Source organism: Lithobates pipiens, unplaced genomic scaffold, assembly GCF_037356315.1.
Source record: "Lithobates pipiens isolate NorthernLeopardFrog02 unplaced genomic scaffold, aLitPip1_a1.2 Scaffold_23, whole genome shotgun sequence".
NCBI classification, from domain to species: Eukaryota; Metazoa; Chordata; class Amphibia; order Anura; family Ranidae; genus Lithobates; species Lithobates pipiens.
This window is the reverse complement of record NW_027507785.1, coordinates 8,411,685-8,428,846: the sequence shown is the minus strand read 5'-3', so window position 1 is coordinate 8,428,846 and position 17,162 is coordinate 8,411,685. Positions and strand designations below refer to the sequence as shown.

General features: G+C 46.2%; 1 protein-coding gene across 2 annotated transcripts in view; it reads right to left on the bottom strand.

The window, feature by feature from the left end:
- Nucleotides 1–269: 269 nt before the first annotated feature.
- Nucleotides 270–17,162, bottom strand: part of ATG16L2 (autophagy related 16 like 2) — a 149,693-nt gene continuing 132,800 nt past the window's right edge. Inside the window, exons 18-19 of one of the 2 annotated variants that reach the window (XR_013262243.1) lie at nt 3,599–7,599; nt 270–3,479 (exon numbers count right to left, since the gene is read on the bottom strand). Coding sequence is in view for 1 of the 2 variants with exons in the window: in XM_077451153.1 (XP_077307279.1) it covers nt 7,506–7,599 (94 nt within the window). In the remaining variant the exon portion in view is untranslated. Of the gene's footprint in view, nt 7,600–17,162 lie in introns of both variants that reach the window. The other variant, XM_077451153.1, reaches the window with a different exon arrangement.

The window sequence follows — 17,162 nt, the reverse complement described above, 5'->3', positions numbered from 1 at the left end:
CTTCGACCTATCGATCCTTCCATCCATCGTTTGATCCTTCCTTCCTTCTATCGCACGATCAATCCTTACTTCCATCAGTCATTCTATCCTTCCTACAATTGAACTATCAATCGAAGGAAGGATAAAATAATTGATTGAAGGAGGGGTCAAATGATTGATTAAAGGAAGGATCAAATGATTGATTAAAGGAAGGATCAAATGATTGATTAAAGGAAGGATCAAATGATGCCTTAGAAAATGCCGACCTACAAACACCACCACAAACCATCCAGGTTTCATTCACTTTTATTCTGAAAAAAACATTTTTTTAAATTAAAACCGTCATATACTGGAAGAAGAGTGAAGAAGGTCCACAGACAATACAATCAGCCAGCAATTGTAAGAGAAACCATTCTGTAAACTTTAAGTTATAAACTTTACACTCCAGAAAAAAAAAAACATTATAATTCTGCATATATTTAATAATATTCAGTTCTATAAAAGTGGAAGTAAACAGGACCTGAAAATCTGCATTGTGAGCCGCATATAAAATCCGGAATATTGGAGAAGTGTACAAACACCGGGGGGCGTGTATTTCAGTAATCCAGGCAATATCCAGATCTGGGGATTGTGAAATCTGGGCAATTTGGGGAGTTCAGAAACCCGAGGAAATTCAGGGGTTCCAAGGAATTCAGAAATTCTGAAAATTCAGAAATTTGGGGCATTCAAACATTTGTGGGAATTTAGGGACCTAGGAATTTAAAAAATTAATAAAAATAAAAATCCAAGGAATTCAGGAATCTGGGGATTTAAAAATCTGGGCAATTCATGAATCCAGAAAATTGGAGATCCGGGGGAATTCAGAAATCCGCGGAAGTCAGAAATCCGCAGAACTCAGAAATCCGCGGAAGTCAGAAATCCGACGAAGTCAGAAATCCGACGAAGTCAGAAATCCGACGAAGTCAGAAATCCGACGAAGTCAGAAATCCGACGAAGTCAGAAATCCAGACAATTCTGGAATCTGGGGAAGTTTGGAGATCTGGGAATTCGGAAATCCGAAGAGTTCGGGAATTTGGGGAAATCAGCAATCTGAGGCATCCACGAATCTGGAAATGCAGAAATCCAGAAAATGTCACGAGTCTTGGGAATTTGGAAATCCAGAGAATAACGGAATCCGGGGGGAATTTAAAAATCCAGAGAATTTAGGGATCTGGGAGTTTGGAAATAAAAAGAGTTCAGGAATTTGGGGCAAATCAGGAACCTAAGTCAGAATTCCACGAAATTCCGGGATCTGGGAATGCAGTCTATAATTTTATTGGTCGGTTTATTATAACAGTGAGGGACATAAAATATCCAGAAAAACACAGTTCAAAAAAAGTTATAAATTGATTTGCATTTTAATGAGTGAAATAAGTATTTGATCCCCCTATCGATCGGCAAGATTTCTAGCTACCGGGTGTCTCCTATACAGGTAACGAGCTGAGATTAGGAGCACTCTCTCTTAAAGGGAGTGCTCCCAATCTCAGCTTGTTACCTGTATAAAAGACACTGGCCCAAAGAGGCAATCTATCAGATTGCAACCTCTCCACCATGGCCAAGACCAAAGAGTTGTCCAAGGATGTCGGGGACAAGATTGTGGACCTACACAAGGCTGGAATGGGCTACAAGACCATCGCCAAGCAGCTTGGTGAGAGGTGACAACAGTTGGTGCGATTATTCCCAAATGGAAGAAACACAAAATAACGGTCGCTCTCCCTCGGTCTGGGGCTCCATGGAAGGTCTCACCTGGTGGAGTTTCAATGATGATGAGAACGTTGAGGAATCGGCCCAGAACTACACCGGAGAATCTTGCCAATGATCTCAGCTGGGACCATAGTCACCAAGAGAAGGATTGGTAACACTCTACACTGTGAAGGACTGAAATCCTGAAGCACCTGCAAGGTCCCCCCTGCTCAACAAAGCCCATGTACAGGTCCATCTGCAGTTTGCATCAGATGGACCTGTACATGTACAGAACATCTGAATGGTTCAGAGGAGAACTGGGTGAAAGTTTTGTGGTCAGTAGAAACCAAAATTGAGCTCTTTGGCATCAACTCAACTCGCCATGTTTGGAGGAGGAGGAATGCTGCCTATGACCCCAAGAACACCATCCCCCACCATCATACGTGGAGGACCTATGACCCCAAGAACACCATCCCCCACCATCATACATGGAGGACCTATGACCCCAAGAACACCATCCTCCACCATCATACATGGAGGACCTATGACCCCAAGAACACCATCCCCCACCATCATACATGGAGGACCTATGACCCCAAGAACACCATCCTCCACCATCATACATGGAGGACCTATGACCCCAAGAACACCATCCCCCACCATCATACATGGAGGACCTATGACCCCAAGAACACCATCCCTCACCATCATACATGGAGGACCTATGACCCCAAGAACACCATCCCTCACCATCATACATGGAGGACCTATGACCCCCAAGTACACCATCCCCCACCATCATACATGGAGGACCTATGACCCCCAAGTACACCATCCCCCACCATCATACATGGAGGACCTATAACCCCAAGAACACCATCCCCCACCATCATACATGGAGGACCTATGACCCCCAAGAACACCATCCCTCACCATCAAACATGGATGTGGAAACATTATGCTTTGGGGGCGTTCTTCTGCTGAGGGGACAGGACAACTTCACCGCATCAAAGGGACGATGGACGGGGCCCGTGTACCATCAATTCTTGGGTGAGAACCTCCTTCCCTCAGCCAGGGCATTGAAAATGGGTCGTAGATGGGTATTTCAGGATGACAATGACCAAAAAAAACCACATGGCCAAAGCAACAAACAAGTGGCTCAAGACGAAGCACATTAAGGTCCTGGAGTGGCCTAGCCAGTCTCCAGACCTTAATCCCATAGAAAATACGTGGAGGGAGCTGAATGTTTGAGTCAGCCTCAAAACCTTAATGACTTGGAGAGGACCGGCAAAAGAGGAGCGGGACAAAATCCCTCCTGAGATGTGTGCAAAGCTGGTGGCCACCTACAAGAAACGTCTGACCTCCTGATAGCCAACAAGGGTTTCTCCACCAAGTACTAAGTCATGTTTTGCGAAGGGGTCAAATACTTATTTCACTCGTTAAAATGTACATCAATTTATAACTTTTTTGAAATGCTTTTTCTGGATATTTTTGTTGTCATTTGGTCTCTCGCTGTTAAAATAAACCGACCATTAAAATTATAGACTCATCATTTCTTTGTCAGTGGGCAAATGTACAAAATCACCAGGAGATCAAATATGTTTTTTCCCCTCACTGTATCTATTGTTAGAAGGCATAAAAGATTGGCTGGTTTGTGGAGCCCCATGGTCCTTAGCATCTGTACTATGGTTCTCTTCTGGCCCTCACAGCTGGGATACGGGGATTGTAAGGTTTGTGTCCTGGGTGTGATATGGGAGTGGGCTCGGCGGTGAACTGGCCTCATTGGTATCAACTCAACTTGCCGTGTTTGAAGGAGGAATGCTGCCTATGACCCCCAAGAACACCATCCCTCACCGTCCTGGGTGTGATATGGGAGTGGGCTTGGTGGTGAACTGGCCTCATTGGTATCTTTGGAATCAACTCAACTCGCCGTGTTTGGAGGAGGAGGAGGAATGCTGTCTATGACCCCCAAGAACACCGCCCCCAACGTTCTGGGTGTGATATGGGAGTGGGCTCAGCGGTGAACTGGCCTCATTTGTATCTTTGGTATCAACTCAACTCGCTGTGTTTGGAGGAGGAGGAATGCTGCCTATGACCCCCAAGAACACCATCCCCCACCGTCATACATGGAGGTGGAAACATTATTCTTTGGGGGTGTTTTTCTGCTAAAGGGGATAGGACAACTTCACCGCATCAGAGGGACGATGGACGGGGCCCATGTACCATCAATTCTTGGGTGAGAACCTTCTTCCTTCAACCAGGGCATTGAAAATGGGTCGTGGATGGGTATTTCAGTATGACAATGACCAAAAAAACACATGGCCAAGGCAACAAACAAGTGGTTTAAGACAGAGCATATTAAGGTCCTGGAGTGGCCTAGCCAGAATGAATGGCAGGTCTACCGTAGCTCCTTCCCCAATCGTATATTGAGCCAAGGACATACCTGTGCGGAGTGAACACAGTACCATGCCGGGGCAGCACTTAGGGTGCTTCAAAAACCGACAAATTTCCCAAGTTATATCATATTTTGTACATGAAGAGCCCCAGGTGGGGGGGGGGCATTGGTGTTTTACAGCAGGAATAAGCCTTTAAATAAGACCAGCGATGTATTATAGAAGAGAGTTACATAGAACAAAAAAAAAGGTTTCATCCGTCTCAAGAAGATAACGACATGAAATAATCTGCTTTTCCCTTTATATAATCAGAATACATTACTAGGATTGCTCTCGCCCCGGTGAAAGAGGCTTTCTATTAGATAAAATTGATTAGGAGTGGGGGAGAGGGCAATATTTTAAAATATATTTACCACCATCTGCTGCAAGTCCGTTACATGAAGTCATACAATGATTGTGATGGAAGGGTGTGGGGGGGGGGGGGGGGGGCTGGGAGCTGGACAGATGGCGCTCAGCATGGCGGCACTCTGGAAAACCTCCCAATTTGGACATTTTCACTTACGGGTGTACTCACTTTTGTTGCCAGTGGTTTAGACATGAATGGCTGTGTGTCCATGTCCTGTGGTCTGATGAGACCAAGATAAACGTATTTGGTGTCAGATGGTGACAAGCGTGTGTGGGGGCAACCAGGTGAGGACGACAAAGACAAGTGTGTCTTGTCTACAGTCATGCATGGTGGTGGGAGTGTCATGGTCTGGGGCTGCATGAGTGCTGCCGGCACTGGGGGGCTACAGATCATTGAGGGGACCATGAATGCCAACATGTACTGTGACATACGGAAGCAGAGCATGATCCCCTCCCTTCAGAGACTGGGCCGCAGGGCAGTATTCCAACATGATAACCACCCCAAACACACCTCCAACACCACCACTGCCTTGCTAAAGAAGCTGAGGGTAAAGGTGATGGACTGGCCAAGCATGTCTCCAGACCTAAACCCTATTGAGCATCTGTGGGGCATCCTCAAAACGGAAGGTGGAGGAGTGCAAGGTCTCCAACATCCACCAGCTCTGTGATGTCATCATGGAGAAGTGGAAGAGGACTCCAGTGACGACCTGTGAAGCTCTGGTGACCTCCATGCCCAAGAGGGTTAAGGCAGTGCTGGAAAATAATGGCGGCCACAACAAATATCGACACTTTGGGCCCAATTTGGACATTTTCACCAGCGGTTTAGACATTAATGGCTGTGTGTTGAGTTATTTTGAGGGGACGGCAAATTTACACTGTTATACAAGCTGTACACTCACTACTTTACATTGTAGACAAGTGTCATTTCTTCAGTGTTGTCCCATGGTGTCCCAGCCACCCTTTAGTAAGTTCTGGACTGATCGGAAACTGATCGCTTAGCGATCAACACAACTTGCTAATGCAATCAAATTAAAAGCAAAGCCCTCATTTAGTCTAAAATGGTCGCTAACATGTAACAGGCAAATGGAAATAAGAAGATGGATATCTCAATCCCGGCATTATAATGGAACACTTGTTGGTTGCCAGGCCGGTACATGGGAAATACACAACTGGCACCAATAATGTCAGTTCAGTAGACTTTGGGTATTGGATTAAAAAAAAAATGGAAGGTTATAGGCAACTTAAAATTCAGTTTTAAAAATGGTTTTCCAAGATAAGTTGAAATGTAACCACTGCTCTTGCTCACAACACAAGTAAGGATACCATCAGTTGTTACAACAAAGATACGTAACTGGAAGAACCTCCATGTTGCCATATCATAGGGGGAAGAAGAGTCAATGGGCACATTTCAGTTGGGAAACCCTCTATAACAGTGATGGTGAACCTTGGCACCCCAGACGTTTTGGAACTACATTTCCCATGATACTCATGCACACTGCAGTGTAGTGGAGCATCATGGGTAATGTAGTTCCAAAACATCTGGGGTGCCAAGGTTTGCCATCACTGATCTATAAGTTTAAAGTGCAAATACATCATAGTTTACAAGGCAGACTTCATCCTACAGATGTAACATTCCAAAAGGAATCTTTGGCGAATGGAAACGAAGTCAACATAATTTTTCCACATTTTAGGAACCACATCTCCACATAAGACCATTCTCACCATATGAGATCATCATTATGACAACGTCCAACACATGTAAGGCAAGGTGGTGTATGGTGAGACACAAGTTTTGGGGAAAATTGTAACAGGAAGGAAGAGATGGTTGCAGGAAATTAGGAACTGGAAATTTTGGAAAATTCATTTCACTTGGCACATGTGCAGCGTAAGGAATCTTCCACGTAAGGAGGTCATGGGACAATGCATTTTCTTTATAATGGTGGACTCAGGAAATGAAATTGTAGCTACATGGAACGGTGATTGACCTAGAAGCTCGAGAGACAGGAACACTTTGTTCCACACAGCAAAGGTTAGCCTGAAAACAAGGGGCACAAGAAGATTTCTGGAAGGGTTGACCTGAACTCACACGGCCCATATCAGTCCATAAAATGTTCAATAAAACAATATGTGGCATAGACATCACATGCCCAAGATGTTGCGACACAAGTTGAACTGGGATCCTAAAACAAAGGAAGACATTTTTCCATTGAACCTTTGAGAAGGAATTTTCATGAAGAACTGGTTGACCCGATGACCTGTTGGATAGAAAATGGTGGAAAATCCATGGAATCAGGAAGAACGAAGAGGAGATCCAAGTGGCTCAACCCAACAGTGACTAAGTAGGAGGCTTGGGCAAAGGAAGGTTCTTATTGGCAGAATAGTGGACTGGTAAGCACGAGGCATCTCCGGATATTATCCAACAAAATACCGCTTGACCTTGAAGTCTGATGACAAAGAATTAACGAATCCTTGGGTCACTGAACTGCCTTAGGAATACAATATTGTTTCCATAGACCATGGTTTCCTTAATCTCAAGAACCTCTACAAGGTCCCGTATTATCACAAGTGAGATTATCATTACGCTTCTTTGAAGCTGTGATCAACAGAAACAGCCAACAAAGAGCTAGGAAGTCACGATCTGCTGTAAGACCAGAGTTTGCAAACACCGGAAAAAATCGTTGGTTCTTCTCAGAGAACAAGACACAGAACAATAGAATTTCATGGAATAAATTGTTGACCTGAGAAAACTGGAATGGAATATTGGTTGGCCTAGAACAAGACAGAAGGAGTCGTGTAGACTTTGAAGCCTGTGGGCCCAGAATGTTATGTGTCCAAAGAACATTGGAAGATTGCTCCATTGAAGTCTATTGTATTTGGCAAGGTAGAGTTGGTAGGTAGTTTTGCCACTTGTGGTGTTTACAGTTCTTATAAAAGACTGAAGAATGTCTTGTGTCAGCATTTTTTTTTCCTTTTGGGTGTAGTGTAGAGAAAAAAAACAGAAGAGGTTTAGTATTCACTCCAGAGAACGGCTTTCCTCCCTCGGTCCACACTGACCACATAATCCCCAGAAAGCGACCAGGCCACAGCATTGACAGCAGCACTGCGGAGAAAAAAAAAAAAAAGTTAGATTCAAACAAACAATCTCTTATCCCTTGTACACACGATCGGTCATTCCGACAACCAAATCGGTTGGATTTTGTCCGAAACTGTTGCATACACACGGTCGGACAAAGTTGTCGGAAGATCCGATTGTACATAACGTGATGACGTTATTTCGTTACGACGGGACTACGTTCAGGTTAGTAGCCAATAGCTTTGGTCTAGGAATTTGATCTGAGCATGCGTGGCACTTTGTCCGTTGGAGTAGGCTACACCTGATCGGAGTATGTCTGATAGGAGCATTTTGTCTGAAAATTTTACGGACAAGTTGGAAAACTTGGTCCGTCGGATACTCCGATGGAAACAGTCCGATGGAGACCACACACAGTTGGATTATCCGACAAAACGGTCCGATAGGACACATTCCGTTGGAATCTCCGACCGTGTGTACAAGGGCTTAGAGGGATCTTCTGAGGTCCTACAAATGTGAACTACCCACTCTTTCCCTCCTCTACTCCTTCTCTTTCCTATAATCTAAACTTCTCTGCTACTCTATTTTTCTTATCTTTTTTATTTTTCTAGTCAGTTTAATAAAGACTTGCTCCATTTGTGGAGAGTTTTTGTTTTTCAGACTTACTATATCAAAAATTGCATTAGTTGTATACAATGTGTGCAATGATATTATTACAATATATGACCAGAAGTACAGTATGTATTAGGTGTTTTTCACTGAAAAGTTCTGTAGCATACAAATGACATTTAAGACAACCGTGAGCATCTAATTTTCTAGTAAGAATTAGGGGGAAGGCCTTTTTTTTCTGTTCCGGCATGACTGTGCCCATGTGCATGAAGCCAGCTCTATAAAAACATGTTTTGATGTGGAAGAACTCAAGTATCCTGCACAAAGCCCTGACCTCGACCCTACTGAACACCTTTAGGATGGCCAGTTGGGAGCAAGGTCTTCTCCTTCAACATCAGTACCTGACCTCAAAATGCTCTTTGGGATGACAAGGGCCTTCCCTTGAACTACCAACCTTGTGGCAACGGTCTTGGGAATGTCCATTTCAGCTCCAGCATGGCTGTGCCCCTGGGTACAAAGCCAACTCCATAAAGACACGGTTTGCTGTACAGAGCCCTGACCTCATGTCTACGGAGCATCTTTGGGATGAACTGGAACGTCAGTTGTGAGCTAGGTCGCCTTCAACATCAGTACCTGACCTTACAAAGGCTCTTTTGGAGGACAAGGGCCTTCCCTTGAACTACTAACCTTATGGCAACAGTCTTGATAATGTCATTTTCTGTTCCAGAATGACTGTACCCGTGTACAAACCCAGTTCCATAATGACATGGTTTGATAAGTTTGTTGTGGAGGAAATCGAGTGTCCCGCCCAGAGCCCTGACCTCAACCCTACTGAACACCTTTGGGATGAACTGGTACAGCAGTTGTGAGCCAGGTCTTCATATCCAACATCAGTACCTAACCTCACAAATGCTCTTTTGGATGACAAGGGTTCTAGACTTCCCTTACACTACCAACCTTGTGGCAATAGTCTTGGGAATGTACCTTTTCTGCTCTAGTATGCCTGTGCCCCTGTGTATAGAACCAGTTCCATAAAGATATGGTTCGACCAGTTTGTTGTGGAGGAATTGGAGTGTCCTGAACAGAGTCCTGACCTTAACCCTATAAAAAACACCAGTTGTGAGTCAGGTCTTCTCATTGAACCTCACAAATGCTCTTTTGAATGAATGACTAGTGTTCTAGCCATCCTTTTCTGTTCTAGTCTGACTGCATCCCTGTGTATAAATCCAGCTTCATAAAGACATGGTCTGATCCATTTGGTGTGGAGGAACTTACACCATTTGTGTACCATTGAGCCTGGACCTCAGCCCTCCTTTGGGATGAATCGGAACGTCAATTTTGAGACAGGTGTTTTTGCCCAACATGAGTACCTGACCTCACAAGTCAGCACAAAATACCCCAGACACAGGGGCGTCGGGAGGGGGTGGCTAGGGGGGCTGAAGCCCCGAATGAGACCCCCCTAAAGCCCCGAGTGTCAGCTCCGCAGGGTCTTCTTGTTAGCCCCAAGCGCTGCGGCCGAGTGCCAGAGCAGGTCCCGCCTTCTGGAGCCTGCACGTCTATGATGGATGTCCCACTGGTCCAATGCCGGGACCGCGGGACGTCCATCATAGGTGCTGTTGGCTCCAGAAGGTGGGAATTACAAAGCGGCTGCCGTGCCACATACCCGCTTGGCGCTTGGGCGAGCCGCTCTCCTCTCCTCCTTGGACTAGCTGCTGTCTATGACAGGTCAGTGGAGGTAGGTCAGTGTGTGTTTAATTTCAGTGTAAGTAGGTCAGTGTGTGTTAAATATCAGTGTAGGTAGGTCAGAGTGTGAATTCCAGTGTAGGTAGGTCAGTGTGTGTTAATGTCAGTGTAGGTAGGTCAGTGTGTGTTTAATGTCATTGTAGGTAGGTCAGTGTGTGTTTAATGTCAGTGTAGGTAGGTCAGTGTGTGTTTAATGTCAGTGTAGGTAGGTCAGTGTGTATTTAATATCAGTGTGGGTAGGTCAATGTATGTGTAGGTCAGTCAGTGTAGGTAGGTCACTACCGTTAGTGTATGTAGATCAGTGTATAAGTCCAGTGTATGTAGGTCAGGCAGGTCACTATAGTCAGTGTAGGTAGGTAGGTCACTATCGTCAGTGTAGGTAGGTAGGTAGGTAGGTCACTACCGTCAATGTAGGTAGGTTCGTGTAGGTAAGTCACTACTGTCAGTGTCACGGCCCAGCCAAAAAAAGTTGCGTACAACAAGTTGAGCCCCGAAAAGGCAGCTGATGACCACGTTTCACAACCTTCAACAGTACCCCAAGTTCCTCATCTCTCGTTATTGCAACACTGCCCAGGGCCGGTGACATGGATTCAGCCAGGGCACAGAGTCAAAGCACTGGCTGGTTTTCCCCAGAGCTCCTAATAGTGGATATGGGAGAGCACCCCACCAAAGGGGTGAGCAGGGACAGATTAGCTACGATGTAGAGAAAGCACAGCAGAGAGTGACGACGGAATGGTCAGATCCAGGCGGAGGTTAGCAAAGAGAAAGGCAACAGAAGATTGGTCAGGCATATTTGGGTCAGCAACGGGCAAGACAAAAAAAGAATGGTCAGGCCAATCAGGGTCAGCAACAGGCAAGGCTGCAGAAGAGTGATCAGAACAATTGGGGTCAGCAATGAGCAAGACAGCAGATACGTGGTCAGGACAATCTGGGTTTGCAATGGGCAAAACAGCAGAAGAGTGGTCAGGAGAATCTGGGTCAGCAAGACAGCAGAAGAGTAGTCAGGACAATCCAGGTCTACAATGGGCAAGACAGCAAAAACGTGGTCAGGCCTATCTGAGTAGGCAACGGGCAACAAAGCAAAAAAGAGTGGTCAGGACAATCCAGGTCAGCAACAGGCAAGGCAGCAGAAGAATGATCAGGATATTCTGGGTCCACAACAGGCAAGGCAACAGAAGAGCGGTCAGGACAGTCTGGGTTAGCAACAGCCAAAACAGCAGAAGAGTAGTCAGGACAGTACGGGTAATGGGCAATACATCATAAAAGTGGTCAGGTTCAAGCAGAGGTCATGGGGAAGGTGGCAGGCAAGAGAGTAGTCAGGTCAATCTTGGTCTGCATGGAGACAGATTAGCAGTAGTATAGTATAGTTCTTTTGCACAAAGCAAGGTAGCTGGCAAGAAGACAGCACTGGGCATTTCCAGGGCTGAGACTTCAAAACCCCTCTGAGGACACACCCAGAGTCTATTCAGGGAGCACTGGGACTCCTGACAAAAATTCTACAAACACCATTGGAAGACCTGGCAAGGATTCTGCAAACACCATTGGAAGACCTGGCAAGGATTCTGCAAACACCATTGGAAGACCTGGCAAGGATTCTGCAAACACCATTGGAAGTCCTGGCAAGGATTCTGCAAACACCATTGGAAGACCTGGCAAGGATTCTGCAAACACCATTGGAAGACCTGGCAAGGATTCTGCAAACACCATTGGAAGACCTGGCAAGGATTCTGCAAACACCATTGGAAGACCTGGCAAGGATTCTGCAAACACCATTGGAAGACCTGGCAAGGATTCTGCAAACACCATTGGAAGACCTGGCAAGGATTCTGCAAACACCATTGGAAGTCCTGGCAAGGATTCTGCAAACACCATTGGAAGACCTGGCAAGGATTCTGCAAACACCATTGGAAGACCTGGCAAGGATTCTGCAAACACCATTGGAAGACCTGGCAAGGATTCTGCAAACACCATTGGAAGACCTGGCAAGGACTCTACAAGCACCAATGGAAGTCCTGGCAAGGATTCTGCAAACACCAATGGAAGTCCTGGCAGAGATTCTGCAAGCACCAATGGAAGTCCCATCACAACTGAAATGCATGGTCTGCTTAGCTATTATGATATTTCTTTAATATCTTGTTTTACTTTTTATGGATAAATGTCTGATTGGGACATTTCCAAGAAATGATGCTATGTTTCTTTTTTTTTTTTTTTTTTTTTTTTTTTTTGCCACATCAGTGTTTCTATACCAGAGACTAGGTTCAGCTTATCGCTCACTCGTGTCTCATTCTCTGTTCCACATCATTGTAGCATATTTAGTTATATAAGTTTTAAGCTTAATATAGTCACCTAAGGATTTTATAACATTTAATTTAAGTACAAAAGTAGTAAAAAAAAATCCCCTAGTATTTACGTGCTACACACATACCAGTGTCTATTATCCTGGTATCTCATATCTATTACAATTTTTTCTTTTTCCTTTTTCTTTTTTCCCTCCTTCCCTTTCTCTCCCTACTCCTCCCCCCCCCCCCCCCCTCCAATCCCAAATCTATTAAAAGACACACTAAGCAAAGAATGCCTAGTACAAATAAATGAAGGAACTATATAGGCTAAGAGACGCTTTTTACAATAATTTATAGGGGAATCCCCAATCTTCCCAATCCGGGACCCCATATCTTTTTAAATTTCTTGGCGTTACCCTGCTTAATAAAAAAAACCCTTTCATTGCCTATAGTTTTCCTTATATTATCCAACCATGTATCTGATAGTGGACTAGAGTATGCCTGCCAATTCTGGGCAATTAATTTCCTTGCCTGGAAAAGGCATCTAGTAACTGGTTCAAATATATTTTTAGGGATTTTATATCCCTCCGGTATAGCCAACAAACAAGTCCTCGCTGTTGCCTCCAATGTCAACCCGAATATTTCATTCACATGGTCTATAACTTGTGTCCAGTATCTGAACAGTTTCGGACACCTCCAAAACATATGAATGAAATCCCCAACCCGACCACATCTGGGGCACTGATCATTATCCCTCCATCCCATTTTAAACATTTTCCTAGGCGTGTAATATGCCTGGTGGAAAAAAAAAAGTTGAGAAGCTTTCTGTGCCGGAGAAATAGAGACCTTGGTTCCCTGTTCCATTATCCAGTCCCATTCCGGAATGGACAACGGACCCACATCTCTCTCCCATTTCCCTTTAATTCTAATTGCACACACAGGGCTGGTCATGTGACATCTCACACACCAATAAGGAATCAGGACAAAGAAGCACAAACAGCTTATACAGCATGAACATCAGCAAGCTGGAGCACCATAAAGAACAAATGCAGTTTTAGCGCCATCTGCTGGTAATAATGGGTACTACACCAGTTAAAGCTTTTTATGGCAAAATGTGGAGGTAGAGGGGTCTGAACAGAACCCGGCTGACAGATCGTACTGATAAATCTCACCCAGGCTGGATAATGGCCTCAATGTGAGAGATCCAAAACTTTACCCAAAGACATTTTACTTTGTATATATATTATATGAACTTGGTGGCCGTTTAACAGATACAGTATACCTCTTTGTTATCACATACAGAAACATATAATCACTTGATCACAGTTAACACAAAATGCATGCAACATGGTCAAGATATTTAGTTGATTGCTCAACAAAACATTACAATGAAAAGGAAACGAGATCTATGCAGCTCTGACTGAGGCATGATTGTTGGTGCAAACCTAGTGGTTGCAAAATCTCATGGGGTTAGTACACAATACAGTCTGTGGAGCAGTGGTGGGGATGGCCATGACATCACTAAAGGGCTGTACATAATAACTGGAGAAATGGTATAAGAGCTGCCAGAGACTTGAGACATAAGAGATGTTGGAAATTGTGTACATGATATAAGCTGTGTGGAAGACTGAGGACAAGACATGGGGTGTTGGAGGCTGAGGACATGACATGGGGTGTTGGAGGCTGAGGACATGACATGGGATGTTGGAGGCTGAGGACATGACATGGCATGTTGGAGGCTGAGGACATGACATGGCATGTTGGAGGCTGAGGACATGACATGGGATGTTGGAGGCTGAGGACATGACATGGGATGTTGGAGGCTGAGGACATGACATGGGATGTTGGAGGCTGAGGACATGACATGGGATGTTGGAGGCTGAGGACATGGCATGGGATGTTGGAGGCTGAGGACATGGCATGGGATGCTGGAGGCTGAGGACATGACATGGGATGTTGGAGGCTGAGGACATGGCATGGGATGCTGGAGGCTGAGGACATGACATGGGATGTTGGAGGCTGAGGACATGACATGGGATGTTGGAGGCTGAGGACATGACATGGGATGTTGGAGGCTGAGGACATGGCATGGGATGTTGGAGGCTGAGGACATGGCATGGGATGCTGGAGGCTGAGGACATGACATGGGATGCTGGAGGCTGAGGACACAGTGCTGGATACAGTGTACTTTCCAGGATCTGCAGGCTGCCTGCCCTTCCCTGGAGAATTGTTGGTGTTTGGATGCCAACTATGGCCTTCATAGAAGGGTTTGGACTAGGGAATTGACGATATGGCTCATCCCAGTTAAGGATCTATATATAGGCTTGTGCTTTCCAGACAAACACACACACTCTTCTGTTGTCTAATGAGAACATCTCTTTCACTTACTGCTGTTAAAACAAGAAAGTGTTTACACAAGGTGGTGTTATCCTCTAAATCACTTGGACCAGGGTTTGTGTGTACCTACTGCTGAGAAAATACAAATGTCCAGCAGTTCCCATTATTTAGAAGAGCTCTGGTCAAATATTGGACACATGGTTTGTAAGCATCAACAACAGTTTGACCTTTTCACATAGCTGACCTGGGCATTTATAGTATTGTGCTGCTGCCATCTAGAGTTTGCAGGCAGAAATACATCCCTCATGGTAACTGATGTGAGACCAAGTGGCAAGAGTGAATGACCACACAGGAAGAGGTACAAACGTCCAAAGTAAAAGCTGAAAGAAGAACTTAACCATGGGAGAGAGAGAGAGAGAGAGAGAGCGAGAGCGAGAGCGAGAGCGAGAGCGAGACAAGATTAAAAAAAAAAATTCCCTGCAATAGCTGTTGTCCCGAATCCTGTTTGCTAAGAAAATTGTGGAACAGCTATAACAGAATTCAAGAGAGTTTTTAGAAATAATTTGTCGCTAGATGGAGCTGATAATCATTGGAGATAATCCTGCTACAAATATCCGAGAGAGATGGACCGGCAAGAACAGAGATAGAGATAGACAGAGAAAGTACACATCCCCAATCATTCCTATTGTTTATTGGACCCAAGCTTCTTAAGAGTCAACAACAGTTCTGGAGCTTTTGCTCCTTGCCTTTTACATCCCCCCACCATTTGCCTTCCCTGTGTTGCAGCAGGGCATCACATTTATGGCCCGCTACCCCTCGGTGCCGGCTGTTTGGGCAGGGGATTTTAATATGGTCATCAATCCCTCTCTAGATAGGTTGAGCCCTCTGTCCTCCACGCCCCAGCCCCTGGGTATTACTAGGTTCGGGAGGTTTCTGGCGGGAATTTGCTCTTACGGACACATGGAGACATAGACACCCCTCCTTGGCACACTATTCATGTTTCACTCCCTCCCGGTCCGCCATGTCTCGCATAGACCTAATACTTATCTCGCCCCCTCTCCTTCCCTACCTTTTAGACGCGGGGTTCGAGGCCAGGGTGCTCTCTGATCACTCCCCCTACTGGGTTCGGTTGCGTCTGCCGTGCCCCCCTGGGCCTTGCGGCTGGAAACTTAATCCCTTCTGGCTCACTGTTCTACCAGACCTGGATTCCATCCAGCGTGAGTGGGAATATTTTTTCCTCACCAACGCAGGCTCTGCCACGTACGGCTCTGTCTGGGAGGCCTTCAAGGTGCATGCCCGCATGATTCTTTCCAAGCGCATCTCCAGACACAAGGCATCCTCTAAACGCCTGCTTGGGCAGGCGGAGGAGCGTCTGCATGCCCTTGAACTGGCCTTTCAGGCTGACCCATCGGAGGCTAATGCCTCTCTGATGAAATTGCAAGCCAGGGTCACGGACCAACTCCATCACGAAAAGGCTAGACGGGGCATCTTTTACGCTAAACAACGCCTGTTTGAATTTGGGGAGCGCGCGGGCAAGTTACTGGCGTACATGGCCCATCTGGATCAGCGGCCCCCGGTGGTGGTGTCTCTTAAAACTGCCGGTGGAGATGTCATCACTGACCCTGATCTGGTGGCGGAGGAGTTCGGGTCCTTTTACTCGGGCCTGTACTCCTCCGCCGCACAGTACTCCCAGGACGAGCTTGTGGCGTTCTTGGGCATCATCCCCTTCCCCTCCCTCACACCTCTGCAAAGGGCCCAACTTGAGGCACCCATCACCTCCGACTGTGTAGCGAAAGCCCTGTCGCTACTCCCCACCTCTAAAGCTCCGGGATCCGACGGTCTTCCCCTGGAGTTTTATGCCCAATTTAGTGAGACCCTGATCCCCCAACTTACCAAATTATACAAACATATATTTGACTCTGGCACCCTCCCCAAATCTATGGGTGAGGCCCGGATAGTTCTCATTCCCAAGCCGGGCAAGGACCCGATGCTCCCCGAATCCTATAGTCCCATATCCCTGCTTCAATTAGATGTGAAAATCTTGGCCAAAATCCTCGCCCTACGCCTTAACACCGTAATTCACTCCCTGGTGCACCCCAATCAGACCGGGTTCATGCCACAACGGAACACGGCTTTTAACCTTCGGAGGCTTTACATGAATCTCCAGGCCCAACACTCCGACGTCGGCTCCAGGGTGGTTGTCAGCCTGGACGCCGCTAAGGCATTTGACACAGTTGAGTGGCGTTACCTCTGGGAATGTATGCGCAGGTTTGGAATAGGCCCCAACTTCATCAAATGGCTCCAGCTACTCTACTACGCCCCCGTGGCGCGTATCCAGGTTAATGGTAGGATCTCCCCCCCTTTCCCACTTTCCCGGGGGACACGTCAGGGATGCCCCATCTCCCAGCTGCTTTATGCTTTGGCGGTGGAGCCCCTGGCCACGGCCCTCAGGACCCATCCAGATATCAGGGGTCTTCGCTGCGGTGGCCTGCATGAGGTGGTCAGTCTCTACGCAGACGACATGCTTCTTTATTTAGCGGATGCTGGCCCCTCATTGCAGGCGGCCCTGCGAACCATCACGGCCTTCGGAGCCTTCTCTGGGCTCCGGATCAATTGGACCAAGTC